The sequence below is a fragment of the Scylla paramamosain genome, chromosome 7 (assembly GCF_035594125.1).
Source record: "Scylla paramamosain isolate STU-SP2022 chromosome 7, ASM3559412v1, whole genome shotgun sequence".
In the NCBI taxonomy this organism is placed as follows: Eukaryota; Metazoa; Arthropoda; class Malacostraca; order Decapoda; family Portunidae; genus Scylla; species Scylla paramamosain.
Window position 1 is genome coordinate 17,804,374 of NC_087157.1, and position 22,003 is coordinate 17,826,376.

Below are 22,003 nucleotides of genomic sequence, written 5' to 3' on the forward strand. Positions count from 1 at the left end.
GTGCAGCAGTGATGGCCTTGGGGATTGTTGACAGAGCCAGCCTTGCCACCAAACCACTTGAAAACTGTGTTTACATTGAGGCACTCCTACGGGATCGTGTTTACCACATTTCACACGTTTCAAAGACTGAATTACTACTATTTTACCCACTATTCAGTGTCTCTTCCTCCAATACAGAAAAACATAGGAAATATTTATAGAAGCTGTTAATTAGCAGTACTAAATGGCAGGTTTTGCTTCATCTTTTAGTATTTGAAATGAAGTAGCACTACACATAGCAGACGGTGATGATTGACGGTGTGTCAAGTTACATGTCTTGCTATCCTGCTGTGTCCTTTTTCCTCATTTGCTCCTTGGACCTTTCCACTATACCCAAGGTGGTGTCAAGACACACTTTTGGAATCAGTATTTTAAATACCTGAGAGATGTATTCCTCAAAAAATAAGCCAAAGTAGCCTTCTGCTGCAGTTTTGCTGGGCAGCTGAAGTAACAGCATACAAATGAGGGTTAAACAAATTGTCCACTAATAATGTACTGCACAAGTAAGGCATTTAATTACCATATTAATCAACTGTAATACAGACCATTCAAAAGTATGGCTCATATGCTAAATGTACATACAATGTTCATAGGTATGCACTGGAGAACAAAATTGAATACATGTTAACATGAATGAGTGGCAACAGTTATTCACCACTGGGTGATGTCATCTGTAAGATGGATGACTTCAAAAACTGATGTCCACTGCTAAAACTTCACATGCTGCACCCACAGCAACAATGAATCCAGAGGCCCCAGCAACACCAGCAGTTGAGGGCTGGATGACTAACACCACTGCTGGTGGGTGGATGGCTGTGGTCCTCACAGAAAGCCAGACTCTCCTGGAAAGAGGGAAAAAAAGAAATACAGGGAGGGCTGCTTTTTTTTTTTTTTTTCTTTAATGTAGGAGGGACACCAAGGAAAAAAAAAAAAAAAAAACACTGAGATGCCAATCCCTGAACAAGGTCCGAAGCAGTAGTCAAAAGTTGAAGCACAGGCATGTTGAAACCTCCCCTCTTGAAGGAATTCAAGTCACAGGAAGGTGGAAATACAGAAGCAGGCAGGGAGTTCCAGATTTTACCAGAGAAAGTGATGAATGATTGAGAATACTGGTTAACTCCTGCATTAGAGAGGTGGACAGAATAGGAGAGAGAGAAAAGAAAGTTTTGTGCAGTGAGGCCATGGGAGGAGTGGAAGGCATGCAGTTGGCAAGATCAGAAAAGCAGTTAGCATGAAAATAGTGGTAGAAGACAGCTTGAGATGTAACACTGCGGCGATGAGAAAAGAGGCTGAAGACAGTCAGTTAGAGGAGAGGAGTTGATGAGACGAAAAGCTTTTGATTCCACCCTGTCTGGAAAAGCAGTATGAGTGGAACCACCCTAGTCATGTGAAGCATACTCCATACATGGATGGATAAGGCCCCAGTACAGAGTTAGCAGCTGGAAGGATGAGAAAACTAGTGATGTCTCAGAACACCTAACTTCATAGCTGTTTTAGCTAGAGATGAGATGTGAAGTTTTCAGTTTAGATTGTAAGTAAAAGACAGGATGTTCAATGTAGAAAAGAGGGACAGTTGAGTGTCACTGAAGAAGAGGGGATACTTGTCTGGAAGGTTGTGTTAAGTTGATAGATGGAGGAATTAAGTTTTTGAGGTACTGAACAATACCAAGTTTGTTCTGCCCCAATCAGAAATTTTAGAGAGATTAGAAGTCAGGCATTCTGTGGCTTCCCTGTGTGAACTGAAGGATTGAACATCTAGAGACATGGAAAAGTGCAAGGTGGTATCATCAGCTTTGGAGTGGATAGGACAAGAAGTTTGGTTTAGAAGATTATAGATGAATAATAGGAAGAGAGTGAGTGACAGGACAGAACCTTGAGGAACACCATTACTAATAGATTTAGAAGAACAATGACTGCCTACCACAGTAGCAATAGAACGGTCAGAAAGGAAACTTGAGATGAAGTTACAGAGAGAAGGATAGAAGCCATAGGAGGGTAGTTTGGAAATCAAAGCTTTGTGCCAGACTCTATCAAAAGCTTTTGATATGTCCAAGGCAACAGCAAAAGTTTCACCAAAATCTCTAAAAGAGGATGACCAAGACTCAGTAAGGAAAGCCAAAGTATCACCAGTATAGCAGCCTTGACAGAACCCATACTGGTAATCAGATAGAAGGTTGTGAAGTGATAGATGTTTAAGAATCTTCCTGTTGAGGATAGATTAAAAAAAAACTTTAGATAGGCAGGAAATTAAAGCAATAGGATGGTAGTTTGAGGGATTAGAGCGGTCACCCTTCTTAGGAATTTTTTAGGAATGTAGGCAAACTTCCAACAAGAAGGAAAGGTAGATGTTGACAGACATAGATGTTGACAGACAGTTGAAAGAGTTTGACTAAACAAGAGCAAGCACAGAGGTGCAGTTTCAGAGAACAATAGGAGGGACTCGTATAAGGTCCATAAGCCTTCTGAGGATTTATGCCAGCGAAGGCATGAAGTAGTCAGAGGGTGGAAGAGAGGAAGGAACAAGGCCTACGGTAGTCTTTTTAACAAAGGTCTGAGCAAAGAGTTCAGCTTTAGAGATGGATGTGATAGTAGTGCCATCTGGCTGAAATAAAGGAGGGAAAAAAGAAAAGTTATTGGAGATATCTTTGACTAGATGTGAGAAGTCATGAGGGGAGTTAGATCTTGAAAGACCGACACTTTCTATCAATGAAGAAGTTTTTGGCTAGTCAGAGAATACACTTGGCATGGTTTTTAGCAGAAATACATAGCACACGAGATTCTGGTGATGGAAGGCTCGAGTAATTTTTTGTGGGCCACCTCTCTATCATGTATTGCACAAGAACAAGCTGTGTTAAACCAAGGTTTGGAAGATTTAGGTCGAGAAAAACAGTGAGGAACGTATGCTTCCATGCCAGACACTATCACCTCTGTTATGCAATCAACACACAGACACGGGTCTCTGACAAGGAAGCAGTGGTCATTCCAAGGAAAATCAACAAAATACCTCCTCAGGTCCCCCAACTAGCCGAGACAAAATGCCAGAGGAACCTCCACTTATGGGGATCCTGAGGAGGGATTGGTGCGATAGGACAAGATACAGATATGAGATTGTGATCGGAGGAGCCCAACGGAGAAGAAAGGGTGACAGCATAAGCAGAAGGATTAGAGGTCAGGAAAAGGTCAAGAATGTTGGGTGTATCTCCAAGATGGTAAGGAACACAAGTAGGGTGTTGTACCAATTGCTCTAGGTTGTGGAGGATAGCAAAGTTGAAGGCTAGTTCACCAGGATGGTCAGTGAAGGGAGAGGAAAGCTAAAGCTGGTGATGAATATTGAAGTCTCCAAGAATGGAGATCTCTGCAAAAGGGAAGAGAGACAGAATGTGCTCCACTATGGAAATTAAGTGGTCAAAAAATTTCTTATAGTCAGAGGAGTTAGGTGAGAGGTATACAGTACAGATAAATTTAGAGAGTGACTCTGTAGTCATAGCCAGATGGTGGAAAACTCAGAAGATTCAAGAGCATGGGGCACGAGAGCAGGTTAAGTCGTTGCGCACATAGACACAACATTCAACTTTGGACTGAATATGGAGACGGAAAGTTGGAGGGAACAGAAAATGGGTTACTGTCAGTTGCCTCAGACACCTGTGTTTCAGTGAGGAAAAGATGATGAGGTTTAGTAGAGGAGAGGTGGTATTCTACTGATCAAAAATTAGATCCAGGACCACAAATGTTACACAAGTTAATGAAGAAAAGATATATATATATATATATATATATATATATATATATATATATATATATATATATATATATATATATATATATATATATATATATATATATATATATATATATCAATTTATTCATGTTTATGTCTGTTACATAGTTGTGTTGGGTTAATAATTATTCATGTGTGCAGATATCTAAACTCAGGAATCTGAGTGGTTGCCCTGCTGGCCCCATGAAAGCTGGTGCTTTACCAAATTTGGTTGTTGTGACATTTACACTACTGTACTTTAAGTTAAGAATGGTAGTAATTTCCAAAACGTAATTTTTTTTTTTTTTTTTTTTTTTTTTTTTTTTTTTTTTTTTTTTGTTCTTTACTTACCTGTCAGGGACTGGCAGTTCTGCAAAAGCTGTTAGTGACAGCATCCGCAGGACAACAGTGTAGGTGGTGTCCTCTGGAGGTCCTTCACCTGTTGTAATACTTGAATGCATAAGTACTCATCTTGAAGATTTTAAGCACTGCAGTGGTCACCATCTCAGACCTGACTGCCACAGGTACTTACTGTACACACTGCTATCTATAATTCAGTGCTTAGCAGTTTCTTAGTTATGGTTATCAACTATCTGGATAAATTTTACACAGCACCAACATTAAATTACAACATGTACACAACAGCAAACTTTGGAGGGGTTTTAAGCATTGCTACCATCAGTCCAACCTAGCTAACCAAGCTAACAACCTACCCTAACCTAACTCTTCCTCAACAATGTAGAACATTTATTTAACCTCAACAGTGAAGAACATATTTAAAATAATTTTCTTTTTTCTAGAAGTTTGGGTCCCAAAGGGTGAGCAGAAAGAAAATTTTTTATCTCCCATTATGCAACAAAGTCATTTAGGGAATTTGGTCATATTACTTAAAGCAATTTCCAAAACATTAGTTAACTAAATTCCATATGCAATTTACAGTTTGGTCAAGATAAAATAATAAGCAAATATGCTAGTGGGCAAATTTTTAGTCTCACCAGTTTTCTAATGTGGATGAAACTATTTATTTCTCGTATTTTTTGGCCTGTTTTGAATCAATATGGTTCTTGTTTTTATGGAAATCATTAACCATTATTTTTTACTCCCTGGAATACTATGATGATTGGTGGCTGTGGGCACATAACAGTTTATAAACAATGTTTCATTGCATTCTTGGTGATAACACAAAGCCTTCCTGTGATTGGCTGCCTTGCGTGTTACATTGAATCAGTGACATATCGCCTCCGGCAACCAATGAACACTCTCAGATGCATCCTGATGCTTCCTCCTCTGGGCAGCAATGACTGCTGCCACTGCTGCTGCTTGATCAAGGAGTGAGGATCCACACCTCCAGATTCTAACAATGCAACACCAGACATCCCTGTAAAGGATTGACATTGATGATTGACAAATTTAAAACCTTTTAAGTGGATGAAATGCAATAAAACTCAAGTGAAGACGTGATCATCTTTATATTTGACCTTATAACTCTCCTTAACAAATGTTCCTTTGTCAAAATCTTAAATTACTGAAAGACATGTGGTGGGAATATAGAAAAATGGGTATGTAAAATATTCAGGAAGTAAAAAAACATGAAAGCACAAGATCTTCCCATTGAATTTATCTGAGTATGTTATGTTAACTTATGAAGTAATGTGCCTCCAGCCTGCCATTACCATTAACTTATGAAACTAATGTGCCACCAGCCTGTCATTATCATTACCTCAATATCTTGTCTAACTTTACCTATATTAACTTACACAAGTCTATTTGCCTTGGATTTTCAAGCTTGGTATCTGGAGCAACATTTCCTCCTATCCTCCAGACTGTGCTGGTGGTGCGCACTGGTGGCGGTGGTGGTGGTGGTGGTGGTGTGCTGTGAGGGAAGAGAATGGTTTTAGACCAGTAATATATGGAAGAAAAACATGGGCACTAAACAGATGAGAGGATACTGGAAAGAAGAGGACAATGTTGATGTGAATAATGGGGCTAAAGTGAAAAGGAGGGCAGGAGTGGACTGCATTATGGAAGTGGTAAGGGAAAAAAAAAAAAAATGGTTTGGATAGTAAGATTAGATCAGGGATCGATTAGAAAATGGAGAATACCAGTTGAGGGAAATGATCAAGAGAAATACTGAGATGAAGGGATAGAATTGCAAAGGGCAGAAATCACACGAAAATGCAAGGAACAAAATCACTGGAGGAGACTCGTACACGATGCCAACCCCTCACTCTGGAATACGGGCCAAAGGAAAAGAAATCAACACAACTATCCACACCAGCGAGGAGAATTATAACAGGGCTTTCAGAACACTCAAACTTCTTGCAGAGAACAATGATCGGCGGTTTTGAAATTAGAAAAAAAAAAAAAAAAAAAAATCCTATTGCGAGAACAGAATTTTAGTTGCTCTTAAAACACTCCCAATTTTTTTTTTTTTTTTTTTTTACATGCAAGATAATGAAACAGTAGTTTTGTAAAACGTCAGCGGGAATTGCGCTACAAGGAGCGAAATTTGACCGAGACTGGCAAGAGTAACAGCCATCACAAGCCTGCCTGACGGCGCCTCGCTCATGCAGCCGCCTTAAGCCCTTAACACCCAACACACTGGTGGTGGCGGTGGTGGAAGTGGGGTGAGATCAGAGGTGGGAGTGTTATCTGTTCAAAAGGTGATGCAGCAGTAATAGATATATAATAGTAATAGTAGATATAATAATAGACATGTTGTAGTAGGTATACGAATGTAATAAATACTAGTAATAGTGACAGTAATAGTATTTAGTAGTAGCAGTAGTAGTGATGATGGAGATGAGGGAATATGGTACTAGTAACTGGGGAAAGTCTTATTTTTCGTACAGCTGGGGATATGGACGAATAATGGTGAGAATGAAGGGAGAACATTGAGAGGAGAAAAAGAGGGCAAAAGAAGACGGGAATCCTACGCCTGTAATATCGCAACAATATTCAGGCCAAGGGGACTATTTAGGATACACATTGAACGATCACTACAGTCCAGAAAACATCCTTTAAAAAATAAACAGGAGAGAGAGAGAGAGAGAGAGAGAGAGAGAGAGAGAGAGAGAGAGAGAGAGAGAGAGAGAGAGAGAATGGTAGTAAATTAAAAGGAGGAACGGATAATGGAGATAAGGAAATAAAAGAAAAGTTGACTTGAGGAAGGTAAATATTGATCTAAAAATGTAAAGTTGGGTGAAGAAATGGAGGGAATGGGAAAGACAGAAGGGATGAGCGAGTACTGTGGGGCAGTCGTGTGTAAACACTGCGAGATGGAGAACTGTAAAGGAAATGGAGGTGGGAAAGTTTAATAACCAAGAGCACTTACACAAGCACGAGACAGAGAGAAATGGAGAACGAGAGTCACTGGATCGCTCGAAAGAAAAGGTTTTAAGGAACAAAGGAAAATAATCAGTTTGCGTTATCTAACAAAACCTTAAAAAAAAAAAAAGTTCAAATTATGGATGTCTTGAACTATCTGCAGTAATAAAAAAATAAATAAATAAACGAAAATCCTACTAACCTATATTTCGGCCTTTCAAAATAAGCAGACTGCTTGTTAAGACTAGCTCTCCAGTTGTGAACACTATTAAGAATCCAAAAAAAATTCATGACAACCCTTGTTATAGCTATCGACTCTTGTAAGGACAACTGAAAAACCCAATAGTCACCATTACAGCATCTCAAAGGTACAAAGACTTTAAAATTACCACTACGATACGGGACAACATTTGAAAACATTAAAACCTTAATAACTTCCACTACGGATGCTTATTATAACCATCACTATTCTCATAAAAAAAGTTATTGAAAACCCCAATACCTAACATTATAGCACTTAAAGGATACATCAATACTTATATTGCAATGAAGCTAATAACATACTGTACACCATGTTACAGGTGCAGATTACCCCTTAAACTACCACTAACTCGCAAATTCCACTACAATCAGTCAAGTGGGTACAAAATGCTCGTTAAACTACCATTACTCAAAATAACACCACTGAAAACCCTTATATACTTCCCCTGTACAGCCTGTTAAAGATCTAGACTGCTTGTTAAACAACCACTAATTCGCAAATTCCACTCCAACCTGTCAAAATGTGTAGCACGCTTGATAAACGCACATGTAAAACACACCACTGAAAACCCTGATAACTTCCACTGCACACCCTGTCTTAAGAACAGAACGCTTGATAAACTGTCGCTACTCGTATAAACGCCATTAATTTTTCCTAGAGCTTGATAAAGGTGCCGAATTTTCGTTATTGAAACTACCATTACAAACTCCAACACATTGAACACAACTTTAACCAGGGCTGTTACAACACATCTAGATAGCACACACACACACACGCGCACGCACGCACACACACACACACACACACACACACCATCACCACCACGCACACCACACACGCCTTCACCACACTACCCACCATCACTGAAACCACCACACACACATACATACTACCTTCACCACCACTGTCACCACCGCCACCACTCACCTTTACCGACACAACCACGCAGTCATCACAACCACCACCACATCCTAAATCACCAGTGTTAGTTTAAATGCTATGTAAAGCCACTAACTTCACCATCACATGCACAGCCAGACAGGCACAGACAGACGAGAGACAGACACACTCAAGGACAAAAATAGAAACATTCAGACAGACAGAGAGAGACAAAGAGAGAGACAGGAAGAACAAACGTAATCTTCGTAGTCTTACCTCCGCCTGCTGGTCCTCGTCCACCGCCTTCCCTTGCTCAGATGTGAATGATGGACCTACCCAGTACCCACCCCTCCCCCACAGTTCACCTCTCCCTCTCCTCCTTGCCCTCCACCCCCTCCACTACCACCTCCTACTCGGATTATTATTGGTACACTACTACTGGTCTTTTCCTCCATCCCCTCCCCCCTTCCCCTCCTCCTCCTCCAACATACTTGTCTCTCTGTCTCCTTGCTCCGCTCCTCCTCCTCATCCATTAAACTACTACTCTTTTTCTTCCGTTTTTTTTTTTCTTTCCCTCTACCCCTCTGTCTCTCTCCTCCTGCTATTCAGATTATTATTACTGCTTCTCTTTTCCTCTTCCCTACCCCACGCCCCTCTCTCCTACTCCCCCATCCCTCCCTCCTCCTATATACTTGTCCTTCCCTCTCCTCCTCTTTCTACTTTTACTATTATATTATTTAAAAATACCTATCTTTTCCTATTTTTTTTCTGAAGGGTTCAAGCTTGAGAAATTTAGGTTTAAAAAAGAGATAGGAAGAAATTGGTTCTTAAACTGAATGGTAGATGAGTGGAACGGACTCAGTAATCAAGTTAATAATGCTAAGACATTGGGGAGCTTTAAGACAAGATTAGACGGATTTATGGATGGAGATGATAGGTGGAAACAATTGGGTATATTTCATACAGGGACTGCCTGCCTAGTGTAGGCCTGATGGCTCCTTGCAGCTTCCCTTATTTGTTATGTTCTTCTGTTTTTTTTGTTTTTTTTTGCCTCTATTCCTCCCCTTCCTCCTCCTCCCCCTCCTGCTACAGAGATTAATACTGTCAAACTATTACCCACCCCTCCTCCTCCTAAGTTTATTGTATTACCTCTCCGCTCCTCCTCCTCTTCTCCCATCACTTCTTTTTATTAATGTCAAATATTTTTCTTTTCTTAATTCATTTTTCCTATACCACATCCCTTCCTCCTGTTCTTCCTCCACCTCCACCTCCACCTTCTCCTCCTGTTAATTAACGACAAACAACTATTTTTCTCTTTCCCCTTCGACATTCTTCCTCCTCTCTGCTCTCCCATCCTCTTCTCTTTTACGTTTCCTCCTCCCACCTTCTTCCATCACGTCCCTTCCCCCTCCTTTTCTTCCTCTCTTACGTTTCTTCATCCCATTTTCTTTCATCATATCCCTTGCTCCTCCTTTTATTACTACTAATCTACTGTTTCTCCTACTATCTCCTCGTTTAACGCACCTCTCTCTCTCTCTCTCTCTCTCTCTCTCTCTCTCTCTCTCTCTCTCTCTCTCTCTCTCTCTCTCTCTCTCTCTCTCTCCCCAGTCTTCCAGTCTTCTCCTTAACAAGTAATTCCCCTCCCCCACTTTTTTTTTTTTTTTTATTGTCGCGATGTCCTTTGCTGTCAATTGTTGTCGTAACTTATTCTCTCCGCCCTTAACCAGTTCATGTGCTCTTCACCTTGCACTGTCTCCTTGATGTAACTTGTAGCAGACGTATTTTATGGCGAAGATGATAATTATGTACAGAGAGAGAGAGAGAGAGAGAGAGAGAGAGAGAGAGAGAGAGAGAGAGAGAGAGAGAGAGAGAGAGAGAGAGAGAGAGAGAGAGAGAGACTTTCATTCCAGATCACATCTTGAAGATAAAGTTTTGTAAGAGGTCAGTCGAGACATTTTTTTTTAAGGGGTCACGATCAAGTAATTTTCATAACCTCATAAGAACAACAACAAATGGCAAATGCTGAAGAAACTGTAAGATTAGCAGTGCAACGGCTGGTGGAAGAGTGTGGACCGGTTGGAATATTATCGAGTGGGCACAAAATTGAGAAAAACAGGAAATGGGGCAAAGCGTGAGGAGAGCGGAACAAGGATGATATGTGCCTTCCTTAACACAAGGGAATGGAGCGAAGGAAAATGATGAATAACAAGGTAATCGAGGAGGGAAAGGAGTATGACGTGATAGAGTGGCAGAAACAGGCTGGCTCAGTGATAGAGAGTGGCAGGAGGGTGACTGGATAGGAACAGGGAGACAAAGAATATACTGGTGAAAAGAAGGGAGGAGTTGGACTAATAATGAAAATGAAGAATGGCAGACGTTCATGTGAAGTGGAGAAAGAGACTGAAAAGAAATGAGGACGCAACAGAAGACATTACGACAGAGAACATTACAGAAGCGTGGTGAAGTATGGTGGGTCACTGTGGTGTGTGTGGGAGTGGAGAAAGCAAGCAGTTATGAGGGCAACACAAAATTATATGAGGCATTGGTGAAGATGAGTGAAAAGATAAAGGTAAATGAACACTGGTTAATTATGCAGGCCGTTAATGAGCATACAGGGCTGAACACAGACCACCACTCCTGGGGAGGTCAGTGGGAGGAGGGGCTGCACCACCAATCACCACCACCACCACCACTCTCCTCGCTGCTCTGGTCATTGTGGGGACTTTTCTCCTACCACAGTAATATGAAGTGGCTTATTTAAGAAGGAGTCTCTTCTCAAGGCAAGGGCAAGATAGTGGAAGAGAGACCAGCAGGTGACCACTCTGGCACCCACACCTCATCCCAGCCCCCACCACACCCCTCACAGCGTCCACCTCTCAAGTACTCAGGAGAGGATGAAGTTATCACTTGGTAGTGAAGAAAACCCCAGACTGCAACAGCAGAGAGAAAAACACCAACACACCACCATGAGATTGTTGTCCCTCCCACCTGAGCAGGTCCCTGCAGCAGGGAGGGAGTGTACACTTGTCTTGTGCAGGATGAAGTGATGCAGCAGCCTTCAGGGGCTCACCACATCCCGAGGTGTCTTGCCACAGTGCATCTGCCACCACCGTCCCAACCACCTAAGGGTGACAAAGACAACGCTGGACTTGCCGGCAGCCTTCATTCTTTTCTTCCCAGTAATCAGGCACCATTAAACACTCTATATCTTGCATGCATCAAAACTTTTTACCAAATTTTAGGGATTTTTTTTTCATATTTTAATTTTCAGTGACTGGAAGAAAGTTGGGTATATTTACAAACTTATTTAAAATCACTGACTCAGAGCATATAATGAAATATGTAAACAAGTAAAGTTTGACAAAACCAGAAGCAATTCAGCCCACTCACAACTCATACCAACACTGGTGCATTTGACTTACCATCACAGTCAATTCCAGAATTGCCATCAGAAGCAAAGAACAGTCATGTGGCAACATTTTCTCAAAAAAAAAAAAAAAAAAAAAAAATATATATATATATATATATATATATATATATATATATATATATATATATATATATATATATATATATATATATATATATATATATATATATATATATATATATATATATATATATATATATATATATATATATATATATATATATATATATATATATATATATATATACCACCAGCAGGACTGCAGCAAAACTTTCCTGCTGCAGTAAGGGACGTGGGAAGAGCCAACGCCACGCTCTCCTCATTTAGTAAATTAACCAACGCCAAGTCAATACCGGGCCTGGAAGTATTAATCCTGAGTCAAAGAAGGTTTTTCTTTTATTCCCAAGGAAAGTTTTATTTCATCACTCGAGAGCGAAGTCGCCACAAAGGAAGGCAATCCGTGGCCTCAATCCGCCACCGCCTTCCTCCGTGTTAATTAATTACAAGCTCATCGAGTGCCGGGAGTTGAGGAGTGGGCGCCACGCTTATGACCATCTCCCACCTGCTGTGGCCAATATCCTTCATGCAATAAAAGAAATATAAAACATAGGATTCAAGGACAAAAAAGCACACCAGAAAACCTCATCATCAGTTGTCCTATATGATACTGGTGTGGTGGTGGGCAAAGAAACACTCTGTTAACAACCAAAAGTATACTGAAGTCTGTCTACAGAGGAACTCGTTTGCGAGAGGTTAGCCCACGCCTGAGCGGGAAGACGTACAGCAGTGGTCAGCATGCACAATTAAACAAGAGGTGAGACAAGCATAGGCAGGCTTGTACGTTACAGACAAAGAGCCAAATGTCACACCATCACACCACCATTCTGTTTTTCATCCCTTTTACTAATGAACTCTGGAACTCCCTGCCTGCTTCTGTATTTCCTTCTGTCACTGATTTGAACTGTTACAAGAGGGAGATTTCAAGCCACTTGATTTTGGATAACCCTTTTCACTACACTCTTTTAGGACTGGGAAATTCAGTGGGCCTTTCAATAGCCTTTTCGGTTAGCCTAGACCAGAATCCCTTCTTATATTAAAAATTCTTACAGGAATCTGGAGCCACGTCTCGCGCAGCACCATTCAGGACCTGCAGGGCGAGGCAGGCTGGCACCACGAAACCTCCTGGTGACGGCAACATCCTGCAGAATCTAATAACTCTATCCAAGTTTCAAGCAAACACTTTTTTTCCAGAAAGTCAGATCCAACTTGTTCATAAAAAGATATTCTCACGCTCTTTCATTGTGTTAAGGCATCTCATTAGATCCCGCCGTGAGCAGCGTGTTCCTCGGGCAAGTTGAGTCTAGTCCCGTCAAACTTCCGGAGCATGATCCGCTGCGCGAGTGTGTAACTAAATTATGAATAAACTCTCTCTGTTTTTCGTCCTCTGAGACTAAGCGGGGCATTGCGCTTAGTGGAATGGTAGTATTAACACAAACCATTATATTTCTAGTTTGTAAAAGGCCGAGAAAGTACAAGCACTTATTTTACGTGTGAAAAAAAAAAAAACCCTGTTCAATCACTGTTCGCAATGTTATTCAAAGAAAGACTCTCTAAAAGATTTGTGAATTTAGTGTTTTGCTGCTGCTCTCAAAATAATTAAAATTATAAGAAAGAGAGAAAAAAAAAACAGCAGTAAGTAGAGAGTTCCAGAGTTTGGCGTGACTGTACCGCTGAAACAATCATGCATTACTTCAACAATGTTATAGTCTGTCACTGCACGCTTCGTCCTGTGTACATACCTCATTTAATAATTACTAATGAGAGAGAGAGAGAGAGAGAGAGAGAGAGAGAGAGAGAGAGAGAGAGAGAGAGAGAGAGAGAGAGAGAGAGAGGAGAGAGAGAGAGAGAGAGAGAGAGAGAAGAGAAAGAGAAAGAGAGAGAGAGAGAGAGAGAGAGAGAGAGAGAGAGAGAGAGAGAGAGAGAGAGAGAGAGAGAGAGAGAGAGAGAGAGAGAGATTTGAAGGACATTAAGAGCCGTCTGGCCTGCGTGAATTGTATTATCAAACTCTGCACACTGGACACCAATTTACATAAGGTAATGAAAGTAATACTCGTAATGTAGATTAATAATTCGGGCAGTCCGTACGCCATCACAGAGCTTAAGTGTAATTTTGCTTTTGAGTGCTGGTGAATATTTTGCCTCATTCCCTAGCGAAGCTGGGGTATGTGAGGTCTTATCTTATCTTGTGTACTATTAATTCCCGTGTCATTTGCGCTCTGGTCCATCTGTTTAACCATGGCCTGTCAAAAGACGTATTATTCATGAGAGAAAACAGCTGTGTTATTGTTATAAAACCAATCGTGTTTGTCAGCGTGTGGGTGTCGCCTGCGCTCTCAATAATCACGTTGTTGATATAAGAGTAATGTTTTCCACACTATTGTAATCATCATATTTCATGGAACTATGTGTAATCAATAGTTAAAAGGAAATATTGTGACGCACTTTAGTATTAGCTGTTCTGTATATGAAAAAAGTAATGCCTCGTATAATGAAATACTAGTATGCAGATTACAGTGATAATGAAATGGATGCGTGGAACAGAGATGATGGTGATGATGACGGTAATGACGATAATACCGGATAGATAAATATGGTAATGATGATAATAATAACGATAAAGATGATAATGACCCAACGACAAAGCACGGAGTCTTTCTGTAAATATGATGATAATGATGATGATAATGATGAAACTCACCTCACCAGCATTTAAGCACAATTACAATTAACATCACCTACTAGAACTTATTTATTTATTTAATTTCCTTTGCTGAAATGTCGCCATTCCTCTCTAAACATTCCTATAACCTTTTTTTTTTTTTTCTCATTCAAGTAAAATCTCTAACGGAACTCCATCAGATTCGCGGCGCCTTTGACTCTCGACCCCTGGAGGGAACCTTGGCAAACTTTTTCACAGTCGACCCGTATAAAAATCTCTCAACAGAAGCGGCGCCCTGGAGATGCACAGCCCTTTGAGGTTTGGGTTTGCGAGGGCAGTGGCTTTTTATCTTTCACTCCTTCGTCAGTGCCTCCGTCATCGTGCCATCATAATTGTAAGTGATTTTTTTAGTATGGCAGATTATTTTTTTTGGTAATATACTATCTATTTTTCTTCATTCCTTTATTACTGCCATCGTCTTGATAACTACACGTGATTTTTTTGGGTATGGTGCTATTCATTTTCTTCTTTCCTTCATCACTGTCGTTCTTGTGAGACAATTTCGTTTTATTTATCAGTTGGTGTTATCGACATAGTTATGTAATATTATGAGTGAACCACTGGCGTCTTTCATTCATTCGTTCATCAGTTTCATAACATTTTTTTTTTCTTTTTTACAGACTGCTGAAGATTGCAAGAAGATATCAAGGCATGGTATTCCAAAACAGACCAAATAAAACCAATTCCAAAGTCTATTTCTATTCCTAAAGTTGAGTTGGCATTCAGATTCCTAAAGGACACAAGTCATAGGAAAACATAAATCAACGAACACCAAACTATTGAAACACACACACACACACACACACACACACACACACACACACACACACACCAGCTTCCCATTCCTGTATCGCGCTACTCATTGTGTACACCAACTATTGGATCCTTGGCTTTTATTTTCATATATCTGCTAATTTTAACTAATGAACAGTCAGTCAGTCACTCTCTCTCTCTCTCTCTCTCTCTCTCTCTCTCTCTCTCTCTCTCTCTCTCTCTCTCTCTCTCTCTCTCTCTCTCTCTCTCTCTCTCTCTCCCAATACATCTCAGCACTCACACCACGAAGACACACCAGAAGCAGTCACAAATATCTCACTCTTGCCTCTCTTGCAGCTCCTCTTCACTCTTACCGCCTCTCATGTTTCCTTCCCTTATCCCTGCCATCCTTCCTCTTCTCTCCTTCCCTTTTTAAGCTTTCACTTTCTTGTTTTTCGTCTATCTATTGCACTTATCTAGTTAGGTTCCCTTTTTTTTCTTATTGTTTCTTAATGCCACCTATTCCAGTTATTCTCTCTTTCTTTCTCTTACAAATATTAAGAAAACTCAATTGTCTCATTCATATCTAGGACTATGTATGAGAGAGAGAGAGAGAGAGAGAGAGAGAGAGAGAGAGAGAGAGAGAGAGAGAGAGAGAGAGAGAGAGAGAGAGAGAGAGAATACAAAGAAGAGGGGAGAGTTTAAGTTATGGAAGGAAAGGCAGATTTGGTGTGCTTTATCGCCGGACATTGAGCTTCAGATGGAGGATGAAAGGTAAACTGATGAGGCGGAGGCGATAGAGTAGGGATGATGGAAATAGAAGGGATCGTGGGAGGGTGGGAGGGGAGGGTGAGAGGGAAGAAAGATGTGGCGATGGTTGGTATGTGAGGAAAGTGTCGGTAGGGGAGACGAAACTGGATGATAAGAAGAAAACGGAAGCGGTGGTAGTTTTTGTTGTTGTTGTGGTGGTGGTGGTGGTGGTAGTGGGAGTGGTGGTGGTGGTGGTGGTGGTATTGGTGGGGACGGTGGTGGTGGTGGTGGTATTGGTGGGGACGGTGGTGGTAGTCTGTTGTTGTTGTTGTTGTTGTTGCTGTTGTTATTCCTCCTCTTCCTCCTCCTCCTTCTCCTCCTCTTCTTCTTCTTTTCTTCTTCTTCTTCCTTCTTCTCTTCTCCTTCTCCTTCTTCTCCTTTTTTGTTCTTTTTCCCCTTATAGTAGCTATTTCTTTCACATCTCTGACCACATCACTAATCCTCCACCTCCAGTGACTCCACCAGCCTTACAAAATAGCCTGATGCAAATTACAAAATAGCCTGATGCAAATTAAGAATGAAATTTCCCGAGACACCAGTGAAGCCAAGAGGAGGGATCGAGTAGACCAAATACCTTTAGTGGCAATTCTGCTCCGTGAAATCGCCTGTGGTCACCTGAAGGAACCACCGCGTCATGTTGTTATTTGTACTGAAGACTAAAACCTGATTGGCAATTCTATGAGACACAAAGTCCCAAAAATAACAAATCCATCTGTGATAAAATTAAACACCTCCAGTTATGCTTCCCATTTCCAGATTTTACTGCACGTCATGTAACCTTCGTAATAAAATGTTTCTTTTTTTTCCATTAGTTTTTTTTTCGACGTTCGTTTCCTCTTCCCCACTAATTTTGTCTCTCCGTTCTCGCTGCCACCGTGCACCTTCCCTCCTTCCTCTGTTTCCAAGTCACTTTTTTCCACTTCTTCATTTATTCTTTTCTTGGTAACTCACATCCACTGCGCTCCTGTTTCTTCCTTCTTTTCTTCTCCTCCTCCTTCTTCTTCTCTCCTCCTACTACTTCTTTTTTCCCTCCTTCCTTGCCTCCCTGCTCGGTACTCCTTCCAATTAGAAACCATTTTTACGGAAGCAATAGAGGGGAAATAACCTTGTAGATTTTTTTCTCGCGCGCCGTGATTGGCTGGCAGGGAGGGCGTGGAAATGACCTCCTCCCTTACAACAAAAAATATAATCAAAGTGCCTCATTACGTTACCTTTTTTGCTGCTTCGCCCCGGCATATATACTTGTATTTCCGCCCCAAACTTGTACTTTAGAGCCAATTCCGCCCATTTCCCTGCAGGAGCGAGCACTCAACAGGAATACAGATGCGGGGACAGGTGTGTAATCTTGCCACATACCTGCAGACGAGGAGGAGAATCACCGCCTCGGCGCCTCCAGATTTTAGGTGTGTTGGAGAGACAGAGAAGGAGAGAGGGGAAAGTGTCTCCAGCTTCTGTCTCCCTCCACACGGCAGCCGCACCTTCCACGTACCTACAGGAGAAAAAAATGCGAGGGTGATATTAGCGGCGATCACCTGATAAACCCATTCGCAGTAATAAATGTTAATTCGCCCCTTCCCGCCCACCCTCCTCTCCTCCCCCTCCCTGAAGCTCCTGGGTGTAATCTCAAACGCCCAAATTATTATCATTATTACCACTGGGGCCATTGAATTCTGGTTAAAATATGCAAACTGGTATATCTTTTAATAATCGTTCGCATTAATTACAATGAACTAATTAAAGTGGCGCTGCAATGAAGGAAAAACCACGCCGTGCAGGCAGGACGCCGGGCTGGACTTTGGCTCTCAGCGCGGACTAACAAGAACCAAACTCCGGATTAGAAATTACATTAAGCCCATTATTGTAATTAATTCTGATCGCCGCCGGCTGGTCAAGTACCGCGTCCAAATAAATGAGAGGAGTTTTACCTCAAAACTGCGAGGCGTTATCATAATCGCGTGCTCTATCTCAGATTAACCTGTAATTGTGTTAATTAAATAGCTGTGAACTGAACGCCCAGCACCGTGGTGGGTGATGTAGCGGCTTCATTTCTTTATGTTAATCAGGAGGGAGACCAGTGGGGCCAGTGAGAGTAGTGAGAGCTGTGAGAAGAGACCAGTGACAACGCACGCGGCGGAAAAAAATGAGTGAAAATTTCCATATACTCACTCCGTTATCATCACCATCGCCAGCCCTCAATCCCCCCACTCATTACCCCCACCTTCCCTATTATAGGCTTCTTTACCATAGGCCTTCCACCACCACCACCACCACCACCACCACCGCCACCCAGTCACCAGCTCTCTCCCTGTCGCCCTCCCTGTGATAACTACTCTCATCCAAATGCAAGACAGACCATTCCCCTCCAAACTGATGCACCTGAGAGAGAGAGAGAGAGAGAGAGAGAGAGAGAGAGAGAGAGAGAGAGAGAGAGAGAGAGAGAGAGAGAGAGAGAGAGAGAGAGAGAGAGAGAGAGAGAGAGAGAGAGAGAGAGAGAGAGAGAGAGAGAGAGAGAGAGAGAGAGAGAGAGAGAGAGAGAGAGAGAGAGAGAGAGAGAGAGAGAGAGAGAGAGAGAGAGAGAGAGAGAGAGAGAGAGAGAGAGAGAGAGAGAGAGAGAGAGAGAGAGAGAGAGAGAGAGAGAGAGAGAGAGAGAGAGAGAGAGAGAGAGAGAGAGAGAGAGAGAGAGAGAGAGAGAGAGAGAGAGAGAGAGAGAGAGAGAGAGAGAGAGAGAGAGAGAGAGAGAGAGAGAGAGAGAGAGAGAGAGAGAGAGAGAGAGAGAGAGAGAGAGAGAGAGAGAGAGAGAGAGAGAGAGAGAGAGAGAGAGAGAGAGAGAGAGAGAGAGAGAGAGAGAGAGAGAGAGAGAGAGAGAGAGAGAGAGAGAGAGAGAGAGGGAGAGGGAGAGGGAGAGAGAGAGAGAGAGAGAGAGAGAGAGAGTTTGTTACCGTGCAGCCAAGTGTTGAGGGCTGGACCAGGCAGCAGTTCAAGACTGCAGTGAATGTGTGGTTGTAACAGACAAACAGAGAGAGGCTTTCAGATAGAAGGCATTAACAGTGACTTCTTTAGCCTAAATTGTTGTATGAAATATGTAAAGTATATGTACAGCAACTCTGTAAACACGTATCATGTAGATTTGTATAAATAAAAAAAAAAAAAAAAAAAAAAAAAGAGAGAGAGAGAGAGAGAGAGAGAGAGAGAGAGAGAGAGAGAGAGAGAGAGAGAGAGAGAGAGAGAGAGAGAGAGAGAGAGAGAGAGAGAGAGAGAGAGAGAGAGAGAGAGAGAGAGAGAGAGAGAGAGAGAGAGAGAGAGAGAGAGAGAGAGAGAGAGAGAGAGAGAGAGAGAGAGAGAGAGAGAGAGAGAGAGAGAGAGAGAGAGAGAGACACACAGAAAGAGAGAGAGAGAGACACAGGAAGAGACAAACCCACAAACAGACAGACAGACAAACAGACGCAGACATACAGAGACAGACAGACAGACAGACAGAGACAGAGACAGTCAGAGACTTACAGAAATGGAGAGAATACTCAAAAGACTGTCCGAGAGAGAGAAAGACAGAGACGCAGGACAGAAAAAGAAGAAAAGGGAAAAGAGGAAAAAGAAAAACACCTGGAGAGGAAGTAAAGGAAGTGAACATATTGAAAAGAACGCACTGAAAAAAAAAGAAAAAGAAAAGCAACACACAAGAACATGGAGCGAGCGACGTCCGTGGCGAGGAAAGGTAAAAGACACACGGAACAGACGAACAGACATACAGACAGAGACAGACAGGATGGGACAGAGAGAAGGACAGAAGAGGCAACACAAGACGCCGTCCTTTCAAATTCCCGACAGCCGACGAAGCGAGAACTTGTTTGATCATTCTTTGGGGCCCCAGAGTGCTCCTCCTCCGGCCTCTATGAATTTTCAAACTCTTCCTTCTGCATACCTGACGAAACCCTTACGTATATTTTTCAAGGGTATGACCACAGGCGAGGTCAGAGGAAAGTGAAGGAAAAAGGCATTGATAAAAGATGTAGGGTATACTTGTGGAGCGGCGGGCAGGAAAAGGGAGGAAGTAAGGACCAGAATCCTGGCCAAGGAGACGAGAGTGGAGAGGTAAGGGGAAAAAATTCTGGAGAGAGAGAGAGAGAGAGAGAGAGAGAGAGAGAGAGAGAGAGAGAGAGAGAGAGAGAGAGAGAGAGAGAGAGAGAGAGAGAGAGAGAGAGAGAGAGAGAGAGAGAGAGAGAGAGAGAGAGAGAGAGAGAGAGAGAGAGAGAGAGAGAGAGAGAGAGAGAGAGAGAGAGAGAGAGAGAGAGAGAGAGAGGCTGTTGTTTTCTTTTCACACCTTTACAACATTCCACCGGTAACACTCCGCCTCACTTTCACATCAGTTTCCACCCAAAACTCTAAACTGCACCTTGGATTTAAGCGTCTCTGATTCACCCTCAGCTACAGTACTTATCTCCCCGTCAGCTCCCCACACGGCGCCCAACGTGGCTGAAGAAATAACTCAGAGGCAACACAACCACCACAACAACAAACCTATGGACATATTTCTACCAGTGCCAAATGTCCTCCTTGTACCAAGTTGTAAATTTGTTCATGACTAGTACTGAGGAAGCTTTCAAAATAAGATTACATGTCCATGGATAAGGATGATTGGTGGAAACAGGTAGGTATGTTGGTATGTTTTTCCATGTTAGGACTGTCGTGTGTAGGTCTGATGGCTTCTTGCAGCTTCCCTATGTTCTTGTTTTATGTGATTCTACGCGTTATTTACAAAATTTTATCCTCTTATTGTAATCAAGGCACTTCCAATATCGCAGAGCTTCACCAGCCCGCCTCCCTCCCTTCCTCCCTTCCTTCCTTCCTTCCTACAAAATAAGCTACGTCTGTTTAAAAGTACAATACCAGTGCATAGAAACTTAAACTTTATAAAGCAGCTACATTGGGCGCACTCAGCAGCAACAATAGTAATAATTAACGGCAATGAAAGCCTATTGTGTAGCAAGTCAGACTGATTGCAATGGAAGAAGTTTTAATTAAGAGCTCTGGGTGTTAAAGAAGAAAATAAATGCAAAAAGTTAACACCCATTAAGATGTTTTGCATAATTAAACACCTGATGGAGATGAAAGGGACGTTTTTTCCCGGTGCTTTAGTGAGATTAGGGTTATAAGGCGGCCTCTTTGTATGGGGGAAGGAAGGGACAAGGGAAGGGGAGTGTGGAGATAAGCAGGACGAGAACTTCTTACGCACACACACACACACACACACACACACACACACACACACACACACACACACACACACACACACACGCAATACTTTCTCCTATGCACAATGATCACTTCTGACAACACTAAATTATATAAATCCCTCGGTAACGATCAACGATAAGAACATAGTAAAATATTAAGGAAGACGATACTGCCGCCATGTTCATGTGGTAGACTCTCTCTCTCTCTCTCTCTCTCTCTCTCTCTCTCTCTCTCTCTCTCTCTCTCTCTCTCTCTCTCTCTCTCTCTCTCTCTCTCTCTCTCTCTCTCTCTCTCTCTCTCTCTCTCTCTCTCTCTCTCTAGGTATCATAAATCAAACCAAAAGAGTAATGCATCAACAGCTTACGGTGATAAAACTTCTGCAAAAAACTTTCATGCTCAGAAATGATCGACGCTTCCGTGAAAGTGAACCCGAACAATTCAGCGAGAGTAAAGAAAACAACGATAGAAAAAGACATATAAAAGACGATACACGGAGAGAGAGAGAGAGAGAGAGAGAGAGAGAGAGAGAGAGAGAGAGAGAGAGAGAGAGAGAGAGAGAGAGAGAGAGAGAGAGAGAGAGAGAGAGAAAATGGACAAATGAAGACCGAAACAGACAAACAGCCAGACAAAAAAAGACACAAACACATAAACAAACAAACAAACAAACAAACTCACATACACAAAGTTAAAAAGAAAATAAGAAAACAAACAAATGAAAACAAAAAACACGAAAAA

General features: G+C 41.9%; 1 protein-coding gene across 1 annotated transcript in view; it reads right to left on the reverse strand.

Moving 5' to 3' along the window:
* Positions 1-524: 524 nt before the first annotated feature.
* The window catches only part of LOC135102151 (uncharacterized), a 23,875-nt gene continuing 2,396 nt past the window's right edge, over positions 525-22,003 (reverse strand). The window contains exons 2-5 of the mRNA XM_064006936.1: positions 17,393-17,514; positions 5,554-5,669; positions 4,148-5,174; positions 525-881 (exon numbers count right to left, since the gene is read on the reverse strand). Coding sequence (XP_063863006.1) covers positions 5,011-5,174; positions 5,554-5,669; positions 17,393-17,514 — 402 coding nt within the window. The 3' untranslated portion in view covers positions 525-881; positions 4,148-5,010. The remainder of the gene's footprint in view (positions 882-4,147; positions 5,175-5,553; positions 5,670-17,392; positions 17,515-22,003) is intronic.